Genomic DNA, 23,866 nt, shown 5'->3' on the forward strand with positions numbered 1-23,866 from the left:
CCTATTAGGATATATGCACGTCATATCCTCAGGAGCTGCTTCTAGGAGCCAGAGACGCTAACAAGCAGCTGTTCTCGCTCTGAGGACCCAGACTGTCCATGAATTACATGGATGACCCTTCATCTGACTGAAGAACTGTTTGCAAGGGTCACCCGGAGTTGATCACCTCCCGTATTGAAAGGCTTTTCTGCGATGAGCCGCCCATTTTAAGATATTGCATAACAATATTTTACATCATTCATAACCAACTTATTCCATACAATCCCAATTACCTCCCATAATATGACTATACCGCAACTCAAGAAAATAGAAAGAACTGGACACTCAAATTTTTATTAAAAAAGTACATATATTTGTCTCCAAGCCAATTCACAGCATGTTCTTACAACAAAACACACATCAAAATCTCAGAATACACATATAAAGACAAGCAGATTAACAAGGTTTCTCAGTATTAAGTTCTTTAGAAATCGTAAATGTTACAAAAACATTTGCAAAAGAATAGCATTCTGTAAAATGAAAGATTATAACTTACCAAAAAATAAATAGTTGTAACCTAAGAATAGATTTGTCTCTAACCGAGGTAATATATATTACATCTTCATGTCAAAACTTAAAATAGACGCTGCAGCTGAAAATCACTGGCCTGGATCTAAACATTCTGCCAGTGTGACCAAATGAGCATGAGCGAATATATGGATCTGATGTATGGCAATGCGCAGCTGAAGCCGTCTATGATATAGTATATAAAAAAGCATTCTACTACTTGAACCATTTCCCGACGGCCTCTGAATGACCACAAGGGGTTATCAGGGCATGCTGAGAGTTGTAGTTTTGAAGCAGTTGGAAAGTCACAAGTCGCCTTCCCTTGCTTAAACATGGAGTGTCATGATGAGCTAGTTGAGCCTGCGTTAACGACCAGACACAACTAATATGCAACATTAGATAGCACCGTATAGATTTTTGTTATTAAAGCATTTTAAGCAACATTTTACAAGAAATGAACTTGTTACAAGTGTATGGAAAATCCAGAACAGGGTATAGTCCAGGAGTGCTCTCCAAGAGCTTGGGTAAATGGTGATCTAGGCATCACAGGTCTGAATGAAGCTCAACCAGTCAGGTATGTCACTAAAGGGGTATTGTCATAAATGTGCCATAGGAGCAGGGCCACTGTCAGTGTTGTACTGGGGTTCCTTGGGCCTACCAAACGAAATACTTGGGGCTCCAACACTATATCATTAATAAAGTCTAACAGGTTTAGAGTCAAAGAAATAGACCCTATTGGCAAGTGACTGGCTCTAAAGGCAGCTCCAAATGGGATGTCTCCTGGCAGGGCCGGTGCAAGGATTTTTGCCAACACAAGCGAAGCTACATTTTGGCGCCCCCCCCCCCCCCCCCGGCTTCTCCTCTCTGTGGTCCTGGTATCTTCTCTCTGCTTCAGACAATGGCTGGTTTAAGGACCATATTTTTCGCCCTCTAAGACACACCTAGGTTTTAGAGGAGGATAATAAGAAAAAAATATTTTCCATTACACCTCAGGTCAGACCAGCAATCAGACCCCAAATGTTAATCAGACCTCAGATCAGAACCCCATGTCAGACATCATCCCCCAGCCCCCAATGTCAGCCATCAGACCCCCATGTCACATTTCTCCCCCTCCATGTCACATTTTTCCGCCCTCCCCAGGGTGCGCCCTAAGGCGGCCGCTTGGTCTGCCTTATGGTAGCACCGGCCCTGTCTCCTGGACCTTTGGGGCCCACTGGGGGATCCTCTGTTAGGGCTCCTGCACACAACCATAAGCACACAGTGCAATATACGGGCAGTAGTCGTGTGCACTCTGCGGTGCGGACTCATTGACTTGAATGGTTCTGCATCCACCAGATACGACTGAAGATGGGACTTCACCCATCTTTTTGTGGAGTGGAGGCACGGATCGGAAGCTCACAGAAGCACTACCAAACTCTTCTGTGGGATTTGGCTCCATGCCTCTGCACCGCCAAAAATAGAACACGTTCTATTTTTTTGCGGCGCAGACTGTGTATTGCGGATCATGGACCCATTCAAGTCTATGGGTCCACATCTGCAAACGGTGTGCACTCGGCCGGTGCCCGTACATTATGGACCGCTATTTGCGGTCTGCAGCACAGGCAGAAGGCACATATGCTCGTGTGCATGAGCCCTTACTCTGGTGGGCCAGTCTGACCCTGTCCCCTCTCTTATCACAAGAATGGTGCCCCTAGGAATGGAGAGTTGCCTGCACTTGCACGGCTCTCCATTCACTTCCCAGGGAACTTACGAAAATAGCAGAGTAAGGGTCCATTCACACGTCCGTTGTTTCTTTCCTGATCTGTTCCGTTTTTTGCTGAACAGATCTGGATCAGATCTGGACCCATTCATTTTCAATGGGTCCTGAAAAAAAAATCTGACATTGTGCTGTCCGTTTTTTTTTCAGGACCCATTGAAAATGAATGAGTCCAGATCTGGTCCAGATCTGTTCAGCAAAAAACGGAACAGATCAGGAAACAAACAACGGACGTGTGAATGGACCCTAACCATGTTCAGCTGTTTTCAAGTCCCATAGAAGTGAATGGAGAGAGCTGTGCAATCGCCACCACCCTTACATCCCCAGTGGTGCAAGACAGTAATTAAGATAAAGGAGTTGTCCAGGATTTCTAAAAATTGCAGCACATCCCCATTTTCCTGAATGGGAATCAGCTAGAAAATTAACTCTCCATAGACAAGAGGGGTGCTGTTTCTGGAAAAGAACACTTTTTTTTCCCTATTCCTGGACAAGCCCATTAGGCAAAGCCCCAAGGTTTTTGATCCAGTTTGAGGTGCAGTTTATTGAGCCAACGTCAGGAGTTGTTCCAACGGGAAGAAAAACGTCCTTCCTTTATCATTTCCTCTTAAGTCCATATCTGGCATCAGAAGCTGCAGGTGTGATTTTTGCCTTAAAGTGTACCTCCAATCTGGAGATCTACCAGATGGAAAAGTAATTAGAAACTGCATTATACAAAACTTTGATATACACTTATGGGACAAATACTAAAAAGAGCGATCTGTCAGGAGCCCTGATGGCACAGAATTCTCCCCAGCTTCCATACTGCCCATATACCGACTACAGACTGTTACACAGCTCCAGGGGAAACTGCAGGGAATTAACCTTTCTGTTATTTAATTAGGGAAACAGCTGTAATTTTCAGATTACAGACATACTTTAAATATGCTACAATACAGAACAAACCTCGAGATGGACAAAGTAGCATCTCACCTGTGATATGTAGTGAACCAGAAAAACATATGCTGTTCATTTCCAGGGAAAATTTACTTCCAAAGAAATGAATTCCTGCTGAAGGACCTACAATGCCCAGTGCCAAGGCGATATAAATAGCTTGCATATTAATAGAAGTCATGTTACAGCAATGCTGGTCGGGATAGGCGGCGCAGAGTGAAGCTACGTCACTACGTGCATCTGAATTATTATTGCAATTTGTTTGCCTTTCAATCACCTAGTTTAGAATTTTTTCCCTGATTTAGCTCCGTAGGTGACTAGAACGGTGTCCAGAATACCTAGATTACATCCACTTGTTTGACCTGTGATATAACTGTGGCCTACATACAAGAGAAAGCCATTTTGAAAGCTAAACCGATTTTGACAAACATGAAGGCAAGTCTTGATGCTACAGCATTCAGTGCCCTTTGAGAGAAGTACGCGCTTCCAATTTAACACGCGCAGACTGGGGAGACCTTTGTTTCATTTCTACGATAAAATTGATGAATGGGTCAGTCAGAAGCCTCAGCTGTTTGAGAAGGTACCAGTGCTCCTGTGAGTGCCGCTGCCTTCTCACAGCTTACCAAGCCCAGTGGCGTACGTTGTATTGTGGCTGTGCTTGGTATTGTGGTCAGCCTCATTCACTTTAATAGGGCTGAGCTGTGCCTAGGCCACGTCACCGATGAACGTGTCGTCACATGGCCTAGGAAAAGCTGTGAGAAGACTGCAGCGCTACTACCTTCTCAAACAGCTGATCAGCAGGGGTCCTGGGTGTAGGACCTCCACCGATCAGATACTGATGACCTATCCTCTGGATATTAGCAACTCTGAAAACCCCTTTAATGTTCATAAAGAATGGTTCTACGGACAAAATGGCTGCCTCCACTGTGTGTAGTTGACAAGTATACCACAAGGAGTTGCAATAAAGTCCCTTTTATTATTCAAGAATCAAACTGTAATATCTATTGATTAGTGAACCAAAAAGTGCTCTATATAGTACAGAGTATGCTGGTGTCTTGAAATACTGTACTTTTTGAAAATCTAGATAAATATATATTTCTATTGCAGTGTAAAAGTGCAATGCTACTTGGTAGCAACAAGGGAAGAACCTCCAAGTGTCAGTTATAGAGAAAAAAATAAAAAACAAAACGCACGCCGTTACAGTCTGACAGGATGCTTGTGGTGGGTGTCCAACGCTACATACGCTTGCGATTTCTCACCCAGACACATTGGTAGAAATTCGAAAATTAGCAATGGCACAAAAATGACTAGCGTATTCAATTAAACTGACCTAAATAGAATAACTTAAACCTGGAGGTGCTGGAGTACCAGTCTTTAAACCCTCAAATGCTTTAGATTACAAAGGTAAAAAATAATTTAAAACTGTAACCCCATCTCAGACATTGCTGGCATATCACTAGGATATGCCATCAATGTCAGACAGGTGCAAGTCTTGCCTCTGAGACTCACTCCTATCTCCAGAACAGGCCTCCCCAAAGTGAAGGAGAATTACTGCACAAGCGAAGCCACCCTCCGTTCACTGCTATGGCATTTCTGAAAATAGCAGAGTGCTGGCTCGACTATTCCCAGCAGCCCTATAGCGGTGAATGTACAGGTGGCCATGCATGCGCAGTGCGCTCTCCATTAATTGCTATGGGACTTCCAAAAATAGTAGAGCATGCTCGCTTGGCTATTTTTGGAAATCCCATGGCAGTGAATGGATAGCATGCCGCGCATGTGCAGTGTGCCCTCCTTCACTTTAGGGGGCCCTGTTATGGGGATGGGAGTGGGTCTCGGAGGTGGGACCTGCACCTATCTCACATTGAAGGCACAATCATATGCCACCAATGTCTGAGATAGAAATACCCATTTAAAGACATATTCAACATAAGTTAACATTTTCTCAGAAAGGGAGACGAACAGATGCAAAACAAACAGGAGGGTTCCTATAGCTAAAAAGAAGCCTTAGCCTGCTGTACTAATAAGTACCTCAAAGTCACAAGGTGGACGCAGTCATTTTAAGGCCTCCAGTCAGAAATTGGAGGCCGTAAAATAAAAAGGTTCAGAGAAATGACTACCTTCACTGTGTCTATGTACAGTACAAATGGTACATGATAATAAAAACACATCCAATATAATATTTTCATAAACCATTTCTAACTGTGCCTGAATGATCCAAGGGTAAAATATTGGCCTTTTTAAGAATTACTAAATACAAAAGTTTGGCTCTCACTATGAATAAAAATACAGTAACTTTTTTTATTTTATCTTTTTATAATTGCTCCTAAATGAAAATATAGATATTTTATAGCTGAGAGATAAAGAAATAAAAACATGAAGACGTACATAAATTATTCAAATTTCTTTTCCTGAGACTTGAAAGGCATTGCAGAATTCTCATAGAAGACCTGAAATGGTTAGCATATGACTGCACCCTAGTGACGTGCTCCGATCATGTGTGCAAAATTCTGCCACTGGCATTTACAGATTAAACTCGAGAAATTTTTCTGAGGAGTGTAAGACAGCTACATTAAAGGCCTGGCCTATGTAAGAAAGAATATGAGCCCCAGTCCAATCTACTTAAAATCCAATGCATGTCTCTCAACTTTGACCACCAGTTTATAGTTGTTAAAATCCATATTAAAATGGTAAGCACGTTGCATTACTTGTTATGTACAGATCCTAAACTACTGCTTGTCCAGAGCTGCAATCGCAATCCAGCTGCCTTCAGAGCTGAAATCATATTGCTTTCTTTTCTGGCTTGCTGCAGTAAATTGCATGTCCTCTTTACACTAGACACTGCAAAGTAACCTAATGAAGGTAGATTACTCGTCTGTCCACGAGTCTGTTGAGCGTTTCCACCAGCATAATGGCGGAAGTACAAGTCAGCACAAGACAAGAAATGCAATGTTCTTACATAAAGTTTAAACAAGTGTACAAAACGGAGTGTGCAGAATTTACGTTAAAAGAGGTTCCACTGGATTTACCTATGCTGGGAACCCCTTTGAATGGTGCCAACTAGTCACACAGCTTTGCATTAATCAAAAGTACTGATCAAATTGTCAACTTATATACCCTCCCCTCTCCATAGATCTCTATGGACAATGTATAATCTGATATATTACAAAGTTTCTTCTATTCACCTGTACTATTCATTTATGCAAGTACCGCAGGCCCAGTGACGTCACGACTAGGATCACTGTCCTGGGCGGGGCTAAGCTCCATTCAAGTAAACCGAGCTTAGCCCCGCCCAGGCCAGTGATACTAGTCGTGATGTCACTGCGCCGCTGCCTTCTCAAACAGCTGATCAGCAGGGGTCCCGGACCCCCACTAATCAGATGCTGATAATCTATCCAGAGGATAGATCATCAGTTTAAAAGAACTGCAGAACCCCTTTAATCCATTAATTTTATTGGTATAATATTGTCCAAAAAACATTCATATTACAAGATATAAAAACCTTGCATTCTGTCAATGTAGCTTATTCCGTGCACTCAGCTGGCGTATTAAAAGAGCAGAATTACAAGCGTTCAGAGCAGCCTGCTTGACAAAAGGGACATTACTCGTAAAATGTCGCCATTAGTGCAGTATGCTGCTCTGAATACGTGTGATTTTGCTCTTCTAATGTGACAGCTGAATGTATGGAATAAGCTACAAGGGCAGAATGCAAGGTTTTTATATCTTGTAATATGAATGGTTTTTGGACAACATTATACCCCAAAAAATATAAAAATCAATGGATTAACGTTATACCTTTTGGTGTGGATCCAGCTATTCGATACATGTGTGAGGTGGAACCTGGCGCTGTATTCCTGATGTAAGCTGCGGATACCTTTGAGGAACTCCATGCTGCCATGAGTTGGGACAATTGGCAAGAGTTAATGGGGTGGCTGCCTGCAGACTTCTCCCTGCCTGGCTCAGGTTGATTGACAGTTCTCTCTCTATACACAAAGATGGAGAGATTCGTAAATCAAACAGAGTCTGGAGAAGCCATCGGGTGATTCCTGCCCATTTTTAATCTACGTTTTCTCTAAAATGTCATTGCATTTAAGAGTAAAACCTAGTTGGGAACCTGTCAGGGTTTAGGAAGCAAGAAGCTGCCAACACATTCCTCTTAATGCACCCAAAGCAATCTGTTCAATACAGATTTTGGGCAAGGCTACTATACTACACTATCTGCACAGCCATCCCTTTTAACTGCCCCATTTTTCCAACTAAGATTAGTGTTTTGGTTTTTTCTCCCCAACATAATTTGGAAGCCATGTAGTGATGTACCGCACATCTTATGGAAATAAATAGAATGATAAATCAGGCAGGTTGACTACAAATAGGCTTTGCTAATAAATATCATGTGTCCTGCTGTAAACCACTGCAAAGAATGACGGGTTCGAGCAGACACACATGCCTTTGGGTTATAAGTTTACAACTTGACAATTTATAACCTAATTATTCCTACTACTGCATGCTATGACTTTGACAGCAGAAAACATACGTAGGTAAGTTTGGATGGCCATGACTATGTGAAGGAGCTATAAAATTCCAGTCAAAAAGAAACCTAAGAGAAAGAAAATGCATTCCATGTCTACAATCTTCTTTGCAGATGATTGGTGGAAACTGTGCTTAAGTAACAGTCAAGCATAACTTCAAGTCAAAAAGCTGACTTGTCCGGAGAGCATCTTCAAGAGATGAATTCAGTAGTGTACTTTCATCCACATTCAAACCAATCCCGAATCTTTGGCCATGCTGTAGAAAATCCCTTTTTTCTGAATAAGGCTGCTGGGAGAGTCACACTCCACTATTTGGCCTTTGTCAAGAACCAACACCCTAAAATCAAAAAGCAAACAAACGGTCAGTAAGAGAAATAACTTCACTGTAACTTAGGCTACTTTCACACTTGCGTTCGGGGCTCCGCTTGTGAGTTCCGTTTGAAGGCTCTCACAAGCGGCCCCGAACTGATCCGTCCAGCCCTAATGCATTCTGAGTGGATACGGATCCGCTCAGAATGCATCAGTCTGGCACCGTCTGTCCTCCGCTCCGCTCAGCAGGCGGACACCTGACCGCTGCTTGCAGCGTTCGGGTGTCCGCCTGGCCGTGCGGAGGCAAACGGATCCGTCCAGACTTACAATGTAAGTCAATGGGGACGGATCCGTTTGAAGTTGACACAGTATGGCTCAATTTTCAAACGGATCCGTCCCCCATTGACTTTCAATGTAAAGTCAAAACGGATCCGTTTGCACCATCATGAAAAAAAAAAAAAAAAAATTATTTTTTTTTTTGTTCATGGTAATGCGAACGGATCCGTTCTGAACGGAGCCACCGTCTGCATTAATATGAGCGGATCCGTTCAGAACGGATCCGATCGAACGCTAGTGTGAAAGTAGCCTAATGCAGTTATTACAATGATTATCTTAAAGGGGTTATCCAGTATCTACAACAGCCCCCCCCCATCCCCCATGTGCCGGGCCCCTCTGAGGGAATATACTTACCCCGCGCCGCAGCTTCTCCCTGTACACGGATGAAAACATCGTGGGAGGGGAAAGGGAGCAGCCAATGGCAGGCGGGGACGATATCACTTGCTCGAGCAGGGGAAGGGGGAACAGATTTTGGAATTTGCTTTTAAAAGCATCTGTCAGCAGATTTGTACTTATGATACTGGCTGACCTGGTACATGTGTGCTTGGGAGCTGAAGGCATCTGTGTTGGTCCCATGTTCATATGCGCCCGCATTGCTGAGAAAAATGATGTTTTACTATATGCAAATGAGCCTCTAGGAGCAACGGGGGCGTTGCCATTACACCTAGAGGCTCTGCTGTCTTTACAACTGCCGCGCCCTCTCCACTTAAATTGACAAGTCCAGGCAGTCCAAATGTTATTACATCTGACCCTTGTCAAAGTGCAACGGGTGCGGCAGTTGCAGAGAGAGCAGAGCCTCTAGTTGTAATGGCAAGGCCCCCGTTGCTCCTAGAGGTTCATTTGCATATATTAAAACTAAATTTTTCTCAGCAATGCGGGCACATATGAACATGGGACCAACACAGATGCCTTCATCTGCAAAGCGCACATGTAACAGGTCAGCCAGTGTCATAGGGACAAATCTTGAAATGAGCGTAGTATGGGTTTTAATTTACTTTCTTTAATTTAGACAGCGCCAACATGCTACAGATCCCCAGGGCAGCATTATTTATATTTCCACCTACCTTGTATAGTCCATGATTGTGTTGAGTCTATGAGCTATAGTTATTACTGTACAATCTTCAAATTCCTTCCTGATGGTCGACTGAATGAGTCCATCCGTCTCCAGGTCCACGGCGGCAGTGGCTTCATCTAGCACCAGGATTTTTGTCTTACGAAGAAGTGCTCTTGCCAAACATATCAGCTGACGCTGACCAATGCTGTGAGATAAAGTGGCACCAAGATAATATGAGCAGGAACAGTTTCAGATGGCTTTGTTCCTTTAACATATATGTGGCTATTACATAAATGATGGCACTTCGTAGAAACCATTCAATGTCACTCGTTAAAGGGAATCTGTCATCAGACTTGATATGCTTATGAGCTGTTAAACGGAGGCCGTCAGGTGAATTTTGCTGTTCTATTTGACGGCAGGATATGATGGAGGGAGAGAAGCTGAGCTATGTGATATATAAGCGTATACGGTTTGGAGCAGGATTACTGATTAAAATGCAGAGTAAATCCTGACAGGACTCCAAGGAGAGACAGGGAGTCCTGCTTACCCTGCCCACTATCTGTGCACACTGACCTTTCGATCAATGTATACGGGCAATGCAATTAGCAGAAAGCTGTGGATAAAAGTGCACTGAGCTGCTTAGACCCTTCCATTGGTGCAACTAACAGCCCTTTTAAAATTTCTCAAGAATGCAGCATCCGATCAGGAAAAGAAACTTACTACTACATTATGTTGAGACAGCCTTACCAGGGACTGTATGACATATCTGTACATTTTAAGTGTTAAGGGGAAGTATTGAGTGGGCTCATGTTCTGAGCTCATTCCAGACGTGGTGGGTCCTAGCTGTATAATACAACTGAAACCTGCCGGCAGTGACCGCAAATGAAGATAACTTTGATTCCAGTCATTTAACCCATCAGATGCTGCTGTCCATAGAGACTGCTGTGTCTGCGGGATTAAAGTGAGGGCCCCCGAATTCAAAATCGTGCAGCTCCAAACAGTTGCTATGGCAGCCTGAGGCTTTGTGAAAGCTTCCAGGGCAGTCATAGCAAGCTGCCTGCAAAGCCATGCCCGTGGCATGGCCTGACAGGAAGCTTGTAAGACTCCCATAGACTGCAATAGTATTCTGAAGGACTAAAAAGTAGTGTGACAAAAAGTGAATTTTTTTTTTATTTAAATATAACAAAAAATATGAAAAATAAAAAAAATCACCCCCTTTCCCAATTTTACACTTAAAAACGAACAATAAAATAAACATCATTGTTACTAAAATATAAACATTTGTCATATGCAGTGAATTCTGTATTGGAAAAAAATAGAAATTGCCTATTTCAAAACAATTGAATAGAAAGTGATCAAAAAGTTGTACGCACCTCAAAATGCTACAAATGAAAACAACAACTTGCTGTGAAAGAATTAGCCCTAATACAGCTCTCGAGATATATGAATGAAAACCTTATGACTGTCAGAATATGACAAAAAAAGTTTTACTTTTTTTTTTTTAAGTGGTAAAAAAAAATATAAAACTATACAAATCTGACAACATGTTAATCATAATGCTCCGTAGAATAAGGTTGTCATGTCATTTTTAATGCACAATGAATGCTGTAAACACAAAATCCCCCAAAATTGCAGTATTTAGTTTTTTTCTGTTTCACCCCACAAATAAATGTTTTTTTTCCAATTTTCCAATACAAGCTATGGTAAATTAAATGGTGCCATTAAAAAGACAACATGACCCACAAAAAAGAAACCCTCATAAGGCTATGTGAACGTAAAATTTTAAAAAAAAGTTAAGGCTCTTTGAAGGTGGGGAAGAAAAATCCTGTCACGTTGAACATAGTGTCCGAGATGTAGGCAGCAGGTTATAGAGCAGGAGGAGCTGAGCAGATTGATATATACAGTAGTTTTATGGGAAAGGATTTCATATAACCTGCATTTTATTCAATTAAATTCCTGCTCATTATGGACTTTGAAGTTCAGGAGGCGGTCCTATCAGTGATTGACAGCTCTCTGTGTATACACAGTCATAGAGGGAAGGCTGTCAATCACTGATAGGACCGGCTCCTGGACTGGAATTTGCAGGAATTTAAATGAATAAAATGCAGGTTACCGTATACGAAATCCTTTCCCCATAAAACTACAGTATATATCAATCTGCTCAGGTCCTCCTGCTCTATAACATGCTGTCTGCAGCTCAAACACCATGTTTAACAGGTTCCCTTTAAGAGTCAAACTGTTTATTCTGTAGACTGAAATATAAGCCAGTGACCTACAAGATTCCAGCACCACGGCTTCTGCTAACTGCTGGGCCACACCTGGATTTGCCACTTGAACGAAAGGTGCATTCCAGGTGCAGGTTGACAATTAGTGGTAACCTTGGTGTGGTACCTGCAGTTCAAGCCACACATGCAATAGCAAACCTGACATTTACTAGAGAAGACATCTCACCTGAGGTTCTCCCCACCTTCTGCACACTCATGGTTGAGCTTGTCAGGAAGAGCTGTAACAAAATTCTTAAGATGTGCAAGCTCAAGGGATGTCCAGATTTCTTCATCTGAATACTTTTCAAAGGGGTCAAGGTTCATTCTAAGGGATCCTGAAAACAAGACTGGATCCTGTGGATAAAACAGAAGACAATGGGCGATACACATTGGATCTCTATTATGTTGTAAGATTTTCCCTGTTTACGTCAAACAAAAGCAAAAAGTACAATGTCAGCAGATCTTCATGGGTTTGACCAGATTTAATCTAAATCATCTCATATTAGTGATCATTGTAATTTTTCTATGAAGCCATGCGCTGTCCTATGGCAGTAGTGTCTAATGCCCTGCTCAAAACTTCAATTGTAGAAAACAGTGGAAGGAAAGAGCAATGAAAAAAATCTGTGATACTAAATAAGCGCTACATTTTCTGAGGTATTAAAATGTATTTAAAGATGATTTGTCTTAAAGTAACAGAATATTCAGAGGAGAGATGTACCTGTGGAATGATCGTAATCTTAAATCGAAGATCGTGCAGACCAATCTTTGCTATATTGCAGCCATCTATAATGATCTCTCCAGAGGCAGCCTCATTGATACGAAACAGTCCAAGTGTAAGAGAAGACTTCCCGGCTCCAGTTCTTCCAACAATTCCGATCTATAAAGGGCATAGCGGTAAAGCATACATCTTAAGAGAGATTAAATGGCAAAGCATCTCAATCTAGCCTTGAAAAGCTAAAGAAAAATCCGACAAATTAAAATATGTATCCGAATTCCATTGCATATTGATGTTTTAAATGTTCAGTAGGTCTGTACAGCCTAAAGGGGGTCATTTATAAAAGAAAATCTGCCCCAAAGATGTCCATAGCCTTTAAATTCTACAGTAAATAACAGAAAAGTCAACATAAAGTAAAGATAGACATTTACTATGCTAATTTAAAAGTTGCAAATTATGGCACATGCCATATGTGTGCCATAATTTATGACTTTTTGGGCTTCTCACTACTTTTCTGAAGTGGCTATAAAGGGGGTGCAGCTTCACAATGCCCACCGGATTTACTATAATTTATGCCAAAAACTGGTGTAAATTATAGCTAAATTGTTATCAAACTGATAAGAATAAGGGCTAAATTAGGGTCTATGAGCTGGTAGGATTTCAGATAAGGGCTAAACATAAAGCCACAGAGTCTCTGCAAGATAGTCTGCAGATTCATTGAAAGGGAAGGCTGTAGAACAGAAACCTATGGAATTTTTTAAAGCTATATTCTCATCAAACAGATAAGGGTTTAACTACGACTAGTGTTTAGGAGCTGTCAGGAGTTCAGAGATGAGGGCTACAGTCTGAGCCTGCTCTGTTAGGATTCAGTGTGAAGGGAGAACCTTCCAGTTTGCAAATACACAGAAATTGAAAGCTGTACAGGAAAAGCGGTTTTGAAAGTTTTTAAAAAAGACCAATTGCAAAAAATGATTTTTTACCCAAATTGAGTAAAATGCAATTATGACCCCCCCCCCCCCCTTAGTGACTGTACATGTATTACGCCACTACTACTTGATCACTTACCTTCTCTCCACCTTGCACAGTAACATTAATGTTTTTTAAGGCCAGGTCTAAATCTTCTCTATAACGCAAGCAGAAATTTCTGAACTCAATTTTCCCTTCGTGGGGCCAGTTGCTCTCTGGTGCTGTCTGCTGCAATGTCCATGGAGCCTAAAATTAATGACCTACAATGTCAGGTGATGTACATGAACAGCAAAAGCCAAAGCAAACCTAAATGTTACCTAGAATATCATGTATAGGACTTTAAAGAAGCTCCAGCTTGGTTCTTAGCACAAAATGTAAAGCAGAATTTCCCTGGACAGGATAAGGTTCACGTACCACATAGTTAGGGCTCAAACGATTAATTTGACACAAAAAAATCCCCAATACAAATTTTTTGCATTAAAGATTAGTTTGTGTCATGTGACCACGGAGCGGGAGTGAAGCGCTTGCTATTATTCCCGGTCCGTGGTCTCCCGCTGGCCGGCAATACTCCCCTTTCCAGCAGGGGGGCCTCCGGACACTCCACAGCACATCCATGGTCCCGTGCTGCACTGACCTCCTGACGTACGCAGGCCGTGACCTAATGTGCTGTGCGACGTCAGACTCAGAGCAGCGCGGAACGATGGAGTGTTGGCGGCGCCACTGCTGGAAAGGTAAGTTGGTGTGACTAAGGCTGGGGCACCCGGAATGCACAGCGTCATAGCAACCAATGACGCTGTGCACTCCGGGTGTCGGGGGAAGAGATGATTTCACAAGGGGGAAAGCTGCTGGACGGGGGAAGGGGGGGGGGAGAGCCATGGCACTGGGGGATAGTGGAGCCGATGGCACTGGGGGATAGGGGAGCCGATGGCACTGGGGGAAACTGAAGCACTTGGGCTGATCACACAGGGGGGAACGAAGGGTGTTGGGGACTGATGGCAGGGGGTCTGATGAGTTTTTATAAAGGAAAACAGTCTATTCATTCATTTTTTTTATTAGAATACTCAATTAATCGTAAAAATAATAGATAGAATACTCGATTTCTAAAATAATCATTTACTGCAGCCCTACACATAGTAAGATCAAAGTTAATCACATCCAAGCTCTAACTAAACCTAGGACTAAGGCCAGACTAAACTCCCACACGGGAAGATTTACACAGTTTTACCTTCGCCACACTTTTTCAGCAGTGTAATTCCCAGCATAGCAGACCATGCAATAAACTATAAAGGGCTCATGCACTCATACAGGGTGTGCACAATATATGGGCACTGACCGTGTGCACTCCTTATTGCAGGTTGCTGACCCATTTAAGTGAATGGGTACGCATCCGCAAGCGGCTGGTGGCCGTGCATTGCAGACTGCTATTTGAGCCCTAAAAGAAATACCATGAAAATACATTTTTTTTTAAAAGCCTTGGTACTAAAGTCAGCTTTAGTAGAATTTTAATGTCCTGTATGGAAGATCAATGCTTTGCATATCTACTATGAAACTTTGAATAATTACACAATAAAGGGGTTTCCTGAGATTTTAATACTGATGACCTATCCTCAGGTCATCAGTATCTGATCGGTGGGGGTCCGACACCCAGGACCCCCGCTGATCAGCTTACCAAGCACAGTGCTGTACATAGTATAGCGGCTGTGCTTGGTATCGCAGCTCCGGCCCATCCACTTCAATGGCACCGAGCTGCTTCCAGGACATATGACGGATGAATATGCCATTACTTGGCCTAGGAAAAGCTGAGAGAAGGCCGCAGCACTTAGGGTACTTTCACACTTGCGGCAGAGGATTCCAGCAGGCAGTTCTGTTGCCGGAACTGCCTGCCGGATCCGTCTGCAAACTGATGGCATTTGTCAGACGGATCAGGATTCTGATCGGTATGACAAAAGCATTAAAATGCTGGATCAGTCTCTCCGGTGTCTTCCAGAAAAACGGATCCGGCATTTATTTATTTTTTCAAATTTTTTGCAGTCTGAGCATGCGCAGATCGCAATGCCGGATCTGTTTTGCCGGAACAAATATCGGCATTAATGCATTTCAATGGGGAAAAAAATGCAGAATCCGGCATTCTGGCAAGTTTTCCGGAATTTTGTACAGCGATAAAACTGCAGAATGCTGCGGTATTATCTCAGTCCTGAAAATTTAAAAAGACTGAACTGAAGACATCCTGAATGGAATGCTTTCCATTCAGAATGCATAGGGATAAAACTGATCAGTTCTTTTCCGGAATTGAGCCCCTAGGATGGAACTCAATGCCGGAAATACATAACGCTAGTGTGAAAGTACCCTCACAGGAGCGCTGATGCCTTCTTAAATAGCTGATCAGAGGGGGTCCCGGGTGTCAGACCACCACCAATCAGATATGGATGGCCTATCCTTAGGATAGGTCATCATTATTAAAGTCTCAGAAATCCCTTTTAAAGAAGTAACAGCTGATCCAGCCAAACAACCCTCAATCGACCAGCACGTTTTGGCGCCGTAGGTGGGCATACACATTAGACCGATGAATAAGTGCTCATAAGTAGAAAAAATGAGGCTCTTTTCACTAATAAGATATAGCATATTACATTCTACACTCTGTTGAACGTTCAGTTACCATTTCAGTATTTTTTATGTTTCCTTTTGTCTTACCTGGAGTGTAACATTTAGTTAAACCTTACTTTTAGAACTTAAAGGCTATGTACACTTTTGGGTGGAGTTTTTTTAAATTTTTGCATTGTACTCATCATGAGATAAAAATTATTTTTTTAATTGGTCTTTATTAAAAACATGGAGTACTTTTCTCAGTAAAGAGCTGAGATGCTCTATTAGCAGGACCTAAATTTTCTCTCTGCTCCGTCAGACAGGGAGCTGATGGGCTCCTTATCTCTGACATTATAAATACTCATTAAAGCTCAATCCTTATCTTACAGATAAGAATGTAGCTTAAGGCTCCTTTACAAAGGACGATGTACAAGCAGATTGTCGGGAAGGAAACGTTCCTCCCTGATAATCTGCTGATTGCTTACAATGTGCTGATCCACTTACCCGATGAACAAGTGAAAAGGTAAATTGGTCGGTACATTTACGCCACTAGATCATCGCTAATAAGCGTTACTAAGAACGCTTGTTAGCAATGATCTTTTCAATTCTCAACCCGTGTAAAGGGCCCTTATAATAAATGTTTATGACCTTTTAGTAATTTAGAGGTAAGGGTTATTAGATGACCGGCACAAAGTGAAAGAAGGATTCACATAGCTAGAAAAACTCTTTGTGACAGAACGGCTCAATATTTTTAATTAAGGCCAATTCAAAAAATTATTTTTAGCCTAAAATGAGTAAAAGGCAATCATGAAAAAAAAAAATTCCCCCCGAAGGTGTACATAGCTTTTAGGTCTCCATTTAGTAACTACTTGCATTCCCCATGTAATAATGATTTTGGAGCATCTATTCTTATAACCCTATGTTGTGTCATTTCCCCATCATTTCAGCTAGACAGTTATGAACAAAGGTACAAGTACAAGGTGTTACCAGTTTGGGGGGGTGGGGGGTTCCCTGCACTGTGTCAGATGTGTACAATGTTTATTAGGAATAACAGAGGAATGGTGCATCTTAGAGTTATAAGAATACGTGTTCCAGAATTATTATTTCATGTGGAATACAATTATTTACCAAGACAGACTTGTCATGAGAGGTCCCCTTTAAGCTAATGAGTTTACTTAATCAAGTGTATATAATCTTAAAAGAAAAAATACAAATATATATATTCAATAAATGATACGTTATACAGTTATATATATATATATTTTTAAAAGACTGTATAACGTATCATTTATTGAATATATATTAGTATTTTTTATTTTAAGATTATATACACTTGATTAAGTAAACTTATTAGCTTAAAGGGGACCTCTCATGACAAGTCCGTCTTGGTAAATAATTGTATTCCACATGAAACGATAATTCTGGAACACGTATTCTTATAACTCTAATGTGCACCATTTCTCTGTTATTCCTAATAAACATTTATAAATAAAGGTCCATCTGGGTGTTACCAGTTGGGGGTGTCTCATTGCACAGGGACGTGAACTCAGACTGACCCTGTTACTGGCTGAATGTTGTGGGTCACATCCCGGATGCCGTGTATACATACATACACACACATACATTTGCTCTGCTGGATGAACTGCATTTCCTATGTAAAGATTTTTTTTTTAAATGGGCATTTCATTTTTCTTTTTTTTTTTATCATCTTGAAAACCTTACAGAGAGGATCATCCAACAATCTAAAGTATTCACCCCTGACTACCAACTCGCCCCTGACACGAAGGAAATAAATTACAAAGGAGATTAGCTGAGGCCAGAGGTTTATTACTTTATACTCCCTGCAGCAAACATCAGCTGATTGGTTATAGATTGTGTGTGATGCATATGTCTAAATTAACAGGGCTAAACATGGCATCTGGCATGTGACCCTCAACATTCAGCCAGTAACAGGGTCAGTCTGAGTTCACGTCCCTGTTTAGTATTCCTTTCTTCTGATCTGTCAGAAGAACCAAAAAAAAAAAACAACAGCAGATCCTTTATTTTAAAGGGGTTATCCGTGAGTATAAAATTCCCCCCATATGCCTGGGCCCCCCACACTGAATTTACTTGCCCAGCTCGTGGTCCCCGTACCGCTGCTGCTTCTCCCCGTGCGTGGATGAAAACATCCGGTGTCGGGGGAGGGACAGCCAATGGCAGACGGGGACAAGCCTCCCTGAGCTCGTCTCCATCCCCGCCTGCCACAGTCTGCTCGTCTCTCTCCCCCCCCCCCCTTAAAATCAGATGTTTTCATCCGCGCACCGGGAAAAGCAGCAGCTGTGCGGGGACCATGAGCGGCATAAGTATATTTAGTGTTGGGGGGCCCAGGCATATGGGGGGGAAATTGTATACTCTCGGATAACCCTTTTTAGCATTAGTTATGCTTGATTTGCATATGTTTTAGCCATTTATGCCTGAGATCCGTATTTTAGATTTAAAAAAAATCAAAAAAATCAAATTGCTTTTTCACCCTATAAAACGCACTTTTTTCCCTACAAATTGGGGGGGAAATGTCAGTGCGTCTTATGGGGGCGAATACTAATCATTCCTTCCATATAGAAGTGCTCATTAGTAAAGGAGGACCAGGAACCGGTGAATGCAGCGCTCCCAGGCTCTGTACTCACCACTTCCCAGTCTTCTCCTGCAGGCTCCCCAAGCTATGCTATGATCTGCACACAGCAGGAGGACATTGGCGATCTCTGTGACCTCATGCTGTGCAGCGTCGGGTCACAGCACAGCGTGGAAAGAAGACCGGAAACAGCACTGAATCTCAGGAGAGGCGGCTAGAGGAAGAGAGGCAAGTTGATTTTTTTTGTTTATTTGCCCTAAGCGTGGGGGTTTGAATGGGGGTCATTCACATCGGGGTCTGATCTGTGGTCTGAATTGGGGTATTTTTCACATTGGGGTTCTGAGCTGAGGCCTGATTAACATTGGGGGTTTGATTGGTGGTCTGAACTGAGGTCTAATAAAAAATAATTTTTTTCCTTATTTTCCTCCTCTAAAACATAGGTGCGTCTTATGGACAGGCGCCTCTTATAGGGTGTAAAATATAGTACTTTGTGTAGGACTTACTTTTCTGTCTAAACTAATAGATCTCGGACAGAAATGGTAAAAAATGTGCATAACTGATGCTTAAAATACAGGACCTTTTTTTTTTCTTTTCTTCTGACCAATTAGATGGTGAGATGAACACGGCCTAACACAGAGCATGTACTGGATCAGAAACACCAGACACCTCCGTGAAGGATCGAACTGAATGTGACTGATTTTAGACCAATAAGTACCGTGTACAGGGAGTGCAGAATTATTAGGCAAATAAGTATTTTGACCACATCATCCTCTTTATGCATGTTGTCTTACTCCAAGCTGTATAGGCTCGAAAGCCTACTACCAATTAAGCATATTAGGTGATGTGCATCTCTGTAATGAGAAGGGGTGTGGTCTAATGACATCAACACCCTATATCAGGTGTGCATAATTATTAGGCAACTTCCTTTCCTTTGGCAAAATGGGTCAAAAGAAGGACTTGACAGGCTCAGAAAAGTCAAAAATAGTGAGATATCTTGCAGAGGGATGCAGCACTCTTAAAATTGCAAAGCTTCTGAAGCGTGATCATCGAACAATCAAGCGTTTCATTCAAAATAGTCAACAGGGTCTCAAGAAGCGTGTGGAAAAACCAAGGCGCAAAATAACTGCCCATGAACTGAGAAAAGTCAAGCGTGCAGCTGCCAAGATGCCATTTGCCACCAGTTTGGCCATATTTCAGAGCTGCAACATCACTGGAGTGCCCAAAAGCACAAGGTGTGCAATACTCCGAGACATGGCCAAGGTAAGAAAGGCTGAAAGACGACCACCACTGAACAAGACACACAAGCTGAAACGTCAAGACTGGGCCAAGAAATATCTCAAGACTGATTTTTCTAAGGTTTTATGGACTGATGAAATGAGAGTGAGTCTTGATGGGCCAGATGGATGGGCCCGTGGCTGGATTGGTAAAGGGCAGAGAGCTCCAGTCCGACTCAAACGCCAGCAAGGTGGAGGTGGAGTACTGGTTTGGGCTGGTATCATCAAAGATGAGCTTGTGGGGCCTTTTCGGGTTGAGGATGGAGTCAAGCTCAACTCCCAGTCCTACTGCCAGTTTCTGGAAGACACCTTCTTCAAGCAGTGGTACAGGAAGAAGTCTGCATCCTTCAAGAAAAACATGATTTTCATGCAGGACAATGCTCCATCACACGCGTCCAAGTACTCCACAGCGTGGCTGGCAAGAAAGGGTATAAAAGAAGAAAATCTAATGACATGGCCTCCTTGTTCACCTGATCTGAACCCCATTGAGAACCTGTGGTCCATCATCAAATGTGAGATTTACAAGGAGGGAAAACAGTACACCTCTCTGAACAGTGTCTGGGAGGCTGTGGTTGCTGCTGCACGCAATGTTGATGGTGAACAGATCAAAACACTGACAGAATCCATGGATGGCAGGCTTTTGAGTGTCCTTGCAAAGAAAGGTGGCTATATTGGTCACTGATTTGTTTTTGTTTTGTTTTTGAATGTCAGAAATGTATATTTGTGAATGTTGAGATGTTATATTGGTTTCACTGGTAAAAATAAATAATTGAAATGGGTATATATTTGTTTTTTGTTAAGTTGCCTAATAATTATGCACAGTAATAGTCACCTGCACACACAGATATCCCCCTAAAATAGCTAAAACTAAAAACAAACTAAAAACTACTTCCAAAAATATTCAGCTTTGATATTAATGAGTTTTTTGGGTTCATTGAGAACATGGTTGTTGTTCAATAATAAAATTAATCCTCAAAAATACAACTTGCCTAATAATTCTGCACTCCCTGTATTTACATAGAAAACTCTAGGCATTGTAGTCAATTAGGTATGAATAAATGAATGGAGAAAAAAAAGAAAAGGGGGTTCTACAATTCTACTGTAATGGTTTCTTGTTTTATAGACAAATAAAAAAATGGAATATGTCTAACATATGAATAAAAAAGGTCAACAATACATAAAGAAACAGGAAACCAATAGACGATTAAGATTAGCATGTTCTTAACTGGAATGTAATATAAACATCCAACCTGCAAGTGTAGGAAAACTGGTACTTTAAGTAATACAAGATAGACTGAATTCTAAAATAATACATAGCAGTGTTTGACCTTCTAAAAGAACATAATTTAGGATTCTAGCCAAGCCAGAACCTTATTTGCAAACATTTAACAAAAGAAGCCTGACCGTTAAAGATTCACTGTACTTTTAAACAATTTCATTTCATTTAATAATTCACTTAATAAAAAAAAAAAAAAAAATTATATATATATATAAAAAAAATCTGTAACCCGTCACAGAAGTACAGTGCTGGCAGGTTCCACAGAAGGGAGAAACCCCCTGCTTCTGAGTGAAATGCATCTCGCTGTGCAGCTGAAACAGGGAACAACATTAGGGAATCCTCCAAAACACCTGTTCCTTTACAGTTATGATTGCATAAAGAAGCACAGCCATGGAATTTTTTTTTCTTTAAACTCAGGTACGCCTTAAATCTGCATGAGCTATGAGTGTAAATTTGAGCCATAATTTTATCCAGCTGCCAGTTTCGATTATAGTAAAAACACATTTTTGACCGAAACAGGCATTTGTAAAAATTGTGTTTCTTTGTTTTTTCTGCCAAAATGTGTCCAACAGAGCTTGATAAATCTCCCCCTAATCTTTACTGTTAGACTTGTGTAGTCAACTACGGGGGGGGGAGTATACCAACATATGCCAGCCCAATGGAGTGTTGGTCTCCAATGGGTATATTTGAATGTACTGGGCAACCCCTTATATCAAATAGGAACTACAGTTCTGAAAGTCTTAAAGTGGATTTAGATGGCCAGATAATCAGGCAGATTAACAGGAATGAACGTTCCTGAGAACGCGCAATCCCAACAACCTGCCCATCTAAAGGTGCCGCCAATCATTTGAAGAACGAGCGAAACACTCGTTCAATGGGTGAAACTGTTGTTTGTGAAGGCACCTAAATTATAATTTCTGGGTAGCAAATCGTGCTGTCCAAACAGCGATCTGCTGCCCAAAAACAGTGCAGCTGTGTGAGTACGGGCCATCGCTTGTCCTGTCGGGTATATAAAGCAAATGCTTTATCATACTTTGGGGGTGACCGCTGCATGTAAATTTAACGCTTCACCCCCACTGAATGAGCATCCGACTGTCAGGAAGAAAAGTTTCCTTCCCGACAATCTGCTGCTCAACTGGCCGTCTAAATCCACCTTTAGGTAAACAAAGGACAGATGGAAATGTCTTATCTCTTCAGATAACATAAGGCATCATAAAGTAATCTTAAAGGGCGCACTTTACCTCCTGCTCCAGATCGGCATATTCTTTCACTCTCTCCACCGCTACAATATTAGTCTCCAGCTCTGAAGACATCCTTACCAACCAATTCAGATAGGTTGTCACCTAGAATGTAATGTCAAATAAAAAGCATTACATGGGGAACAGCTAATTGGCACAGATCTGTCATGACAGCCCTCTATGGGGAATATTTGCAGGACAATTGGGAATTACCCCAGGTTGCTGCTAATCATAAGGCCCCATTCACACAACCATATTTTTAGTCCGCATCTGCTCTGCATTTCTTGTGGATAGAATGTGGACTCCTCTCAATGGGTCTGCAAAAAATGCGGACACCACACCGTGTGCTGTCCGCATGTCCATTCCACAGCCCTGCAAAAAGAGAGCATGTCCTATTCCTATCCATTTTGCGGACAAGAATAGTCAGTGACAATGGATCCACAAAGGAGGTCGCATAGATGCCACCCGTATCTTTTGCGGACCGCAAAACACATACGGTTGTGTAAATGCACCCTAATGCTGTATTAGAAAGTTGCAAACTGTCAAAGCATTTATATTGCCCTATCCAAGAGAAACCCTTAACGGACTGTGGCCACTGAGAAGACTGATATGTCTATTATAACTAGGGATGAGCGAATCGACTTCGGATGAAACATCCAAAGTCTATTCGCATAAAACTTTGTTCTAATACTGTACGGAGCAGGAGCTCCATACAGTATTAGAATGTATTGGCTCCGATGAGCCGAAGTTATTGCTTCGCGAAGTCTTTAATAAATACATTTCTACTCTAAAAAAAACATTTCCCAAACTTGGGTTCGGTTCTAAATGGTACCTTGGTACCCAAGTGGTTTTTACTGTACAAATTAATCTATGAAGTTATTACGCAAAGTCTCGCGAAGCAATAACTTTGGCTGATCGGAGTCAATACATTCTAAGGGTCCATTCACACGTCCGAAAGTGTTTTGCGGATCCGTAAAACACCGACACCGGCCATGTGCACATGGCTGGCACTATAATAGAAAATGCCTATTCTTGTCCGGACAAGAAGAGGACATGGTTTTTTTTTTTTTGCGGAGCCGCCGACCGGAACTGCGGATAGCATTCTGCGTACTTTCCACATCTTTTTCAGCCCCATTGAAAATGAATGGGTCCGCACCCGTTTCGCATAATTGCGGAACGGATCCGGACCATTCATACGGACGTCTAAATGGAGCATAATACTGTATGGAGCTCCTGCTCCGTACAGTATTAGAACTAAGTTTGATGCGAATTGACTTAGGATGTTTCATCCCTAATTATAACATATTGCACATTATGAACTTTTCCCTCTTGACTACTAGGCAGTCTGGAGGGTGGCTTCCCCCCCACCCCACACGCAGTGACCGTCAGTCTTTACATCTTCTCATATTTCTGGATATTTAATACAATTTTTTTCTCTCTCCTGAATGAACATCCACTGTAGTGGCTTCTTATGTGTTTGTG

General features: G+C 41.9%; 1 protein-coding gene and 1 long non-coding RNA gene across 3 annotated transcripts in view; one reads left to right on the forward strand and one right to left on the reverse strand.

Moving 5' to 3' along the window:
* LOC122945093 overlaps window positions 1-23,866 on the forward strand; it is a 73,297-nt gene that overhangs the window by 9,276 nt on the left and 40,155 nt on the right. The window lies entirely within an intron of this gene.
* Window positions 6,931-23,866, reverse strand: part of LOC122945092 (multidrug resistance-associated protein 1-like) — a 151,826-nt gene continuing 134,890 nt past the window's right edge. For both annotated transcript variants that reach the window (XM_044303958.1, XM_044303956.1), the window contains 6 exons: window positions 22,388-22,489; window positions 13,502-13,648; window positions 12,440-12,598; window positions 11,909-12,075; window positions 9,468-9,662; window positions 6,931-8,095 (listed from right to left, as the gene is read on the reverse strand). In XM_044303958.1, coding sequence (XP_044159893.1) covers window positions 7,987-8,095; window positions 9,468-9,662; window positions 11,909-12,075; window positions 12,440-12,598; window positions 13,502-13,648; window positions 22,388-22,489 — 879 coding nt within the window. In that variant the 3' untranslated portion in view covers window positions 6,931-7,986. The remainder of the gene's footprint in view (window positions 8,096-9,467; window positions 9,663-11,908; window positions 12,076-12,439; window positions 12,599-13,501; window positions 13,649-22,387; window positions 22,490-23,866) is intronic.

This window comes from Bufo gargarizans, chromosome 8 (genome assembly GCF_014858855.1).
Source record: "Bufo gargarizans isolate SCDJY-AF-19 chromosome 8, ASM1485885v1, whole genome shotgun sequence".
In the NCBI taxonomy this organism is placed as follows: Eukaryota; Metazoa; Chordata; class Amphibia; order Anura; family Bufonidae; genus Bufo; species Bufo gargarizans.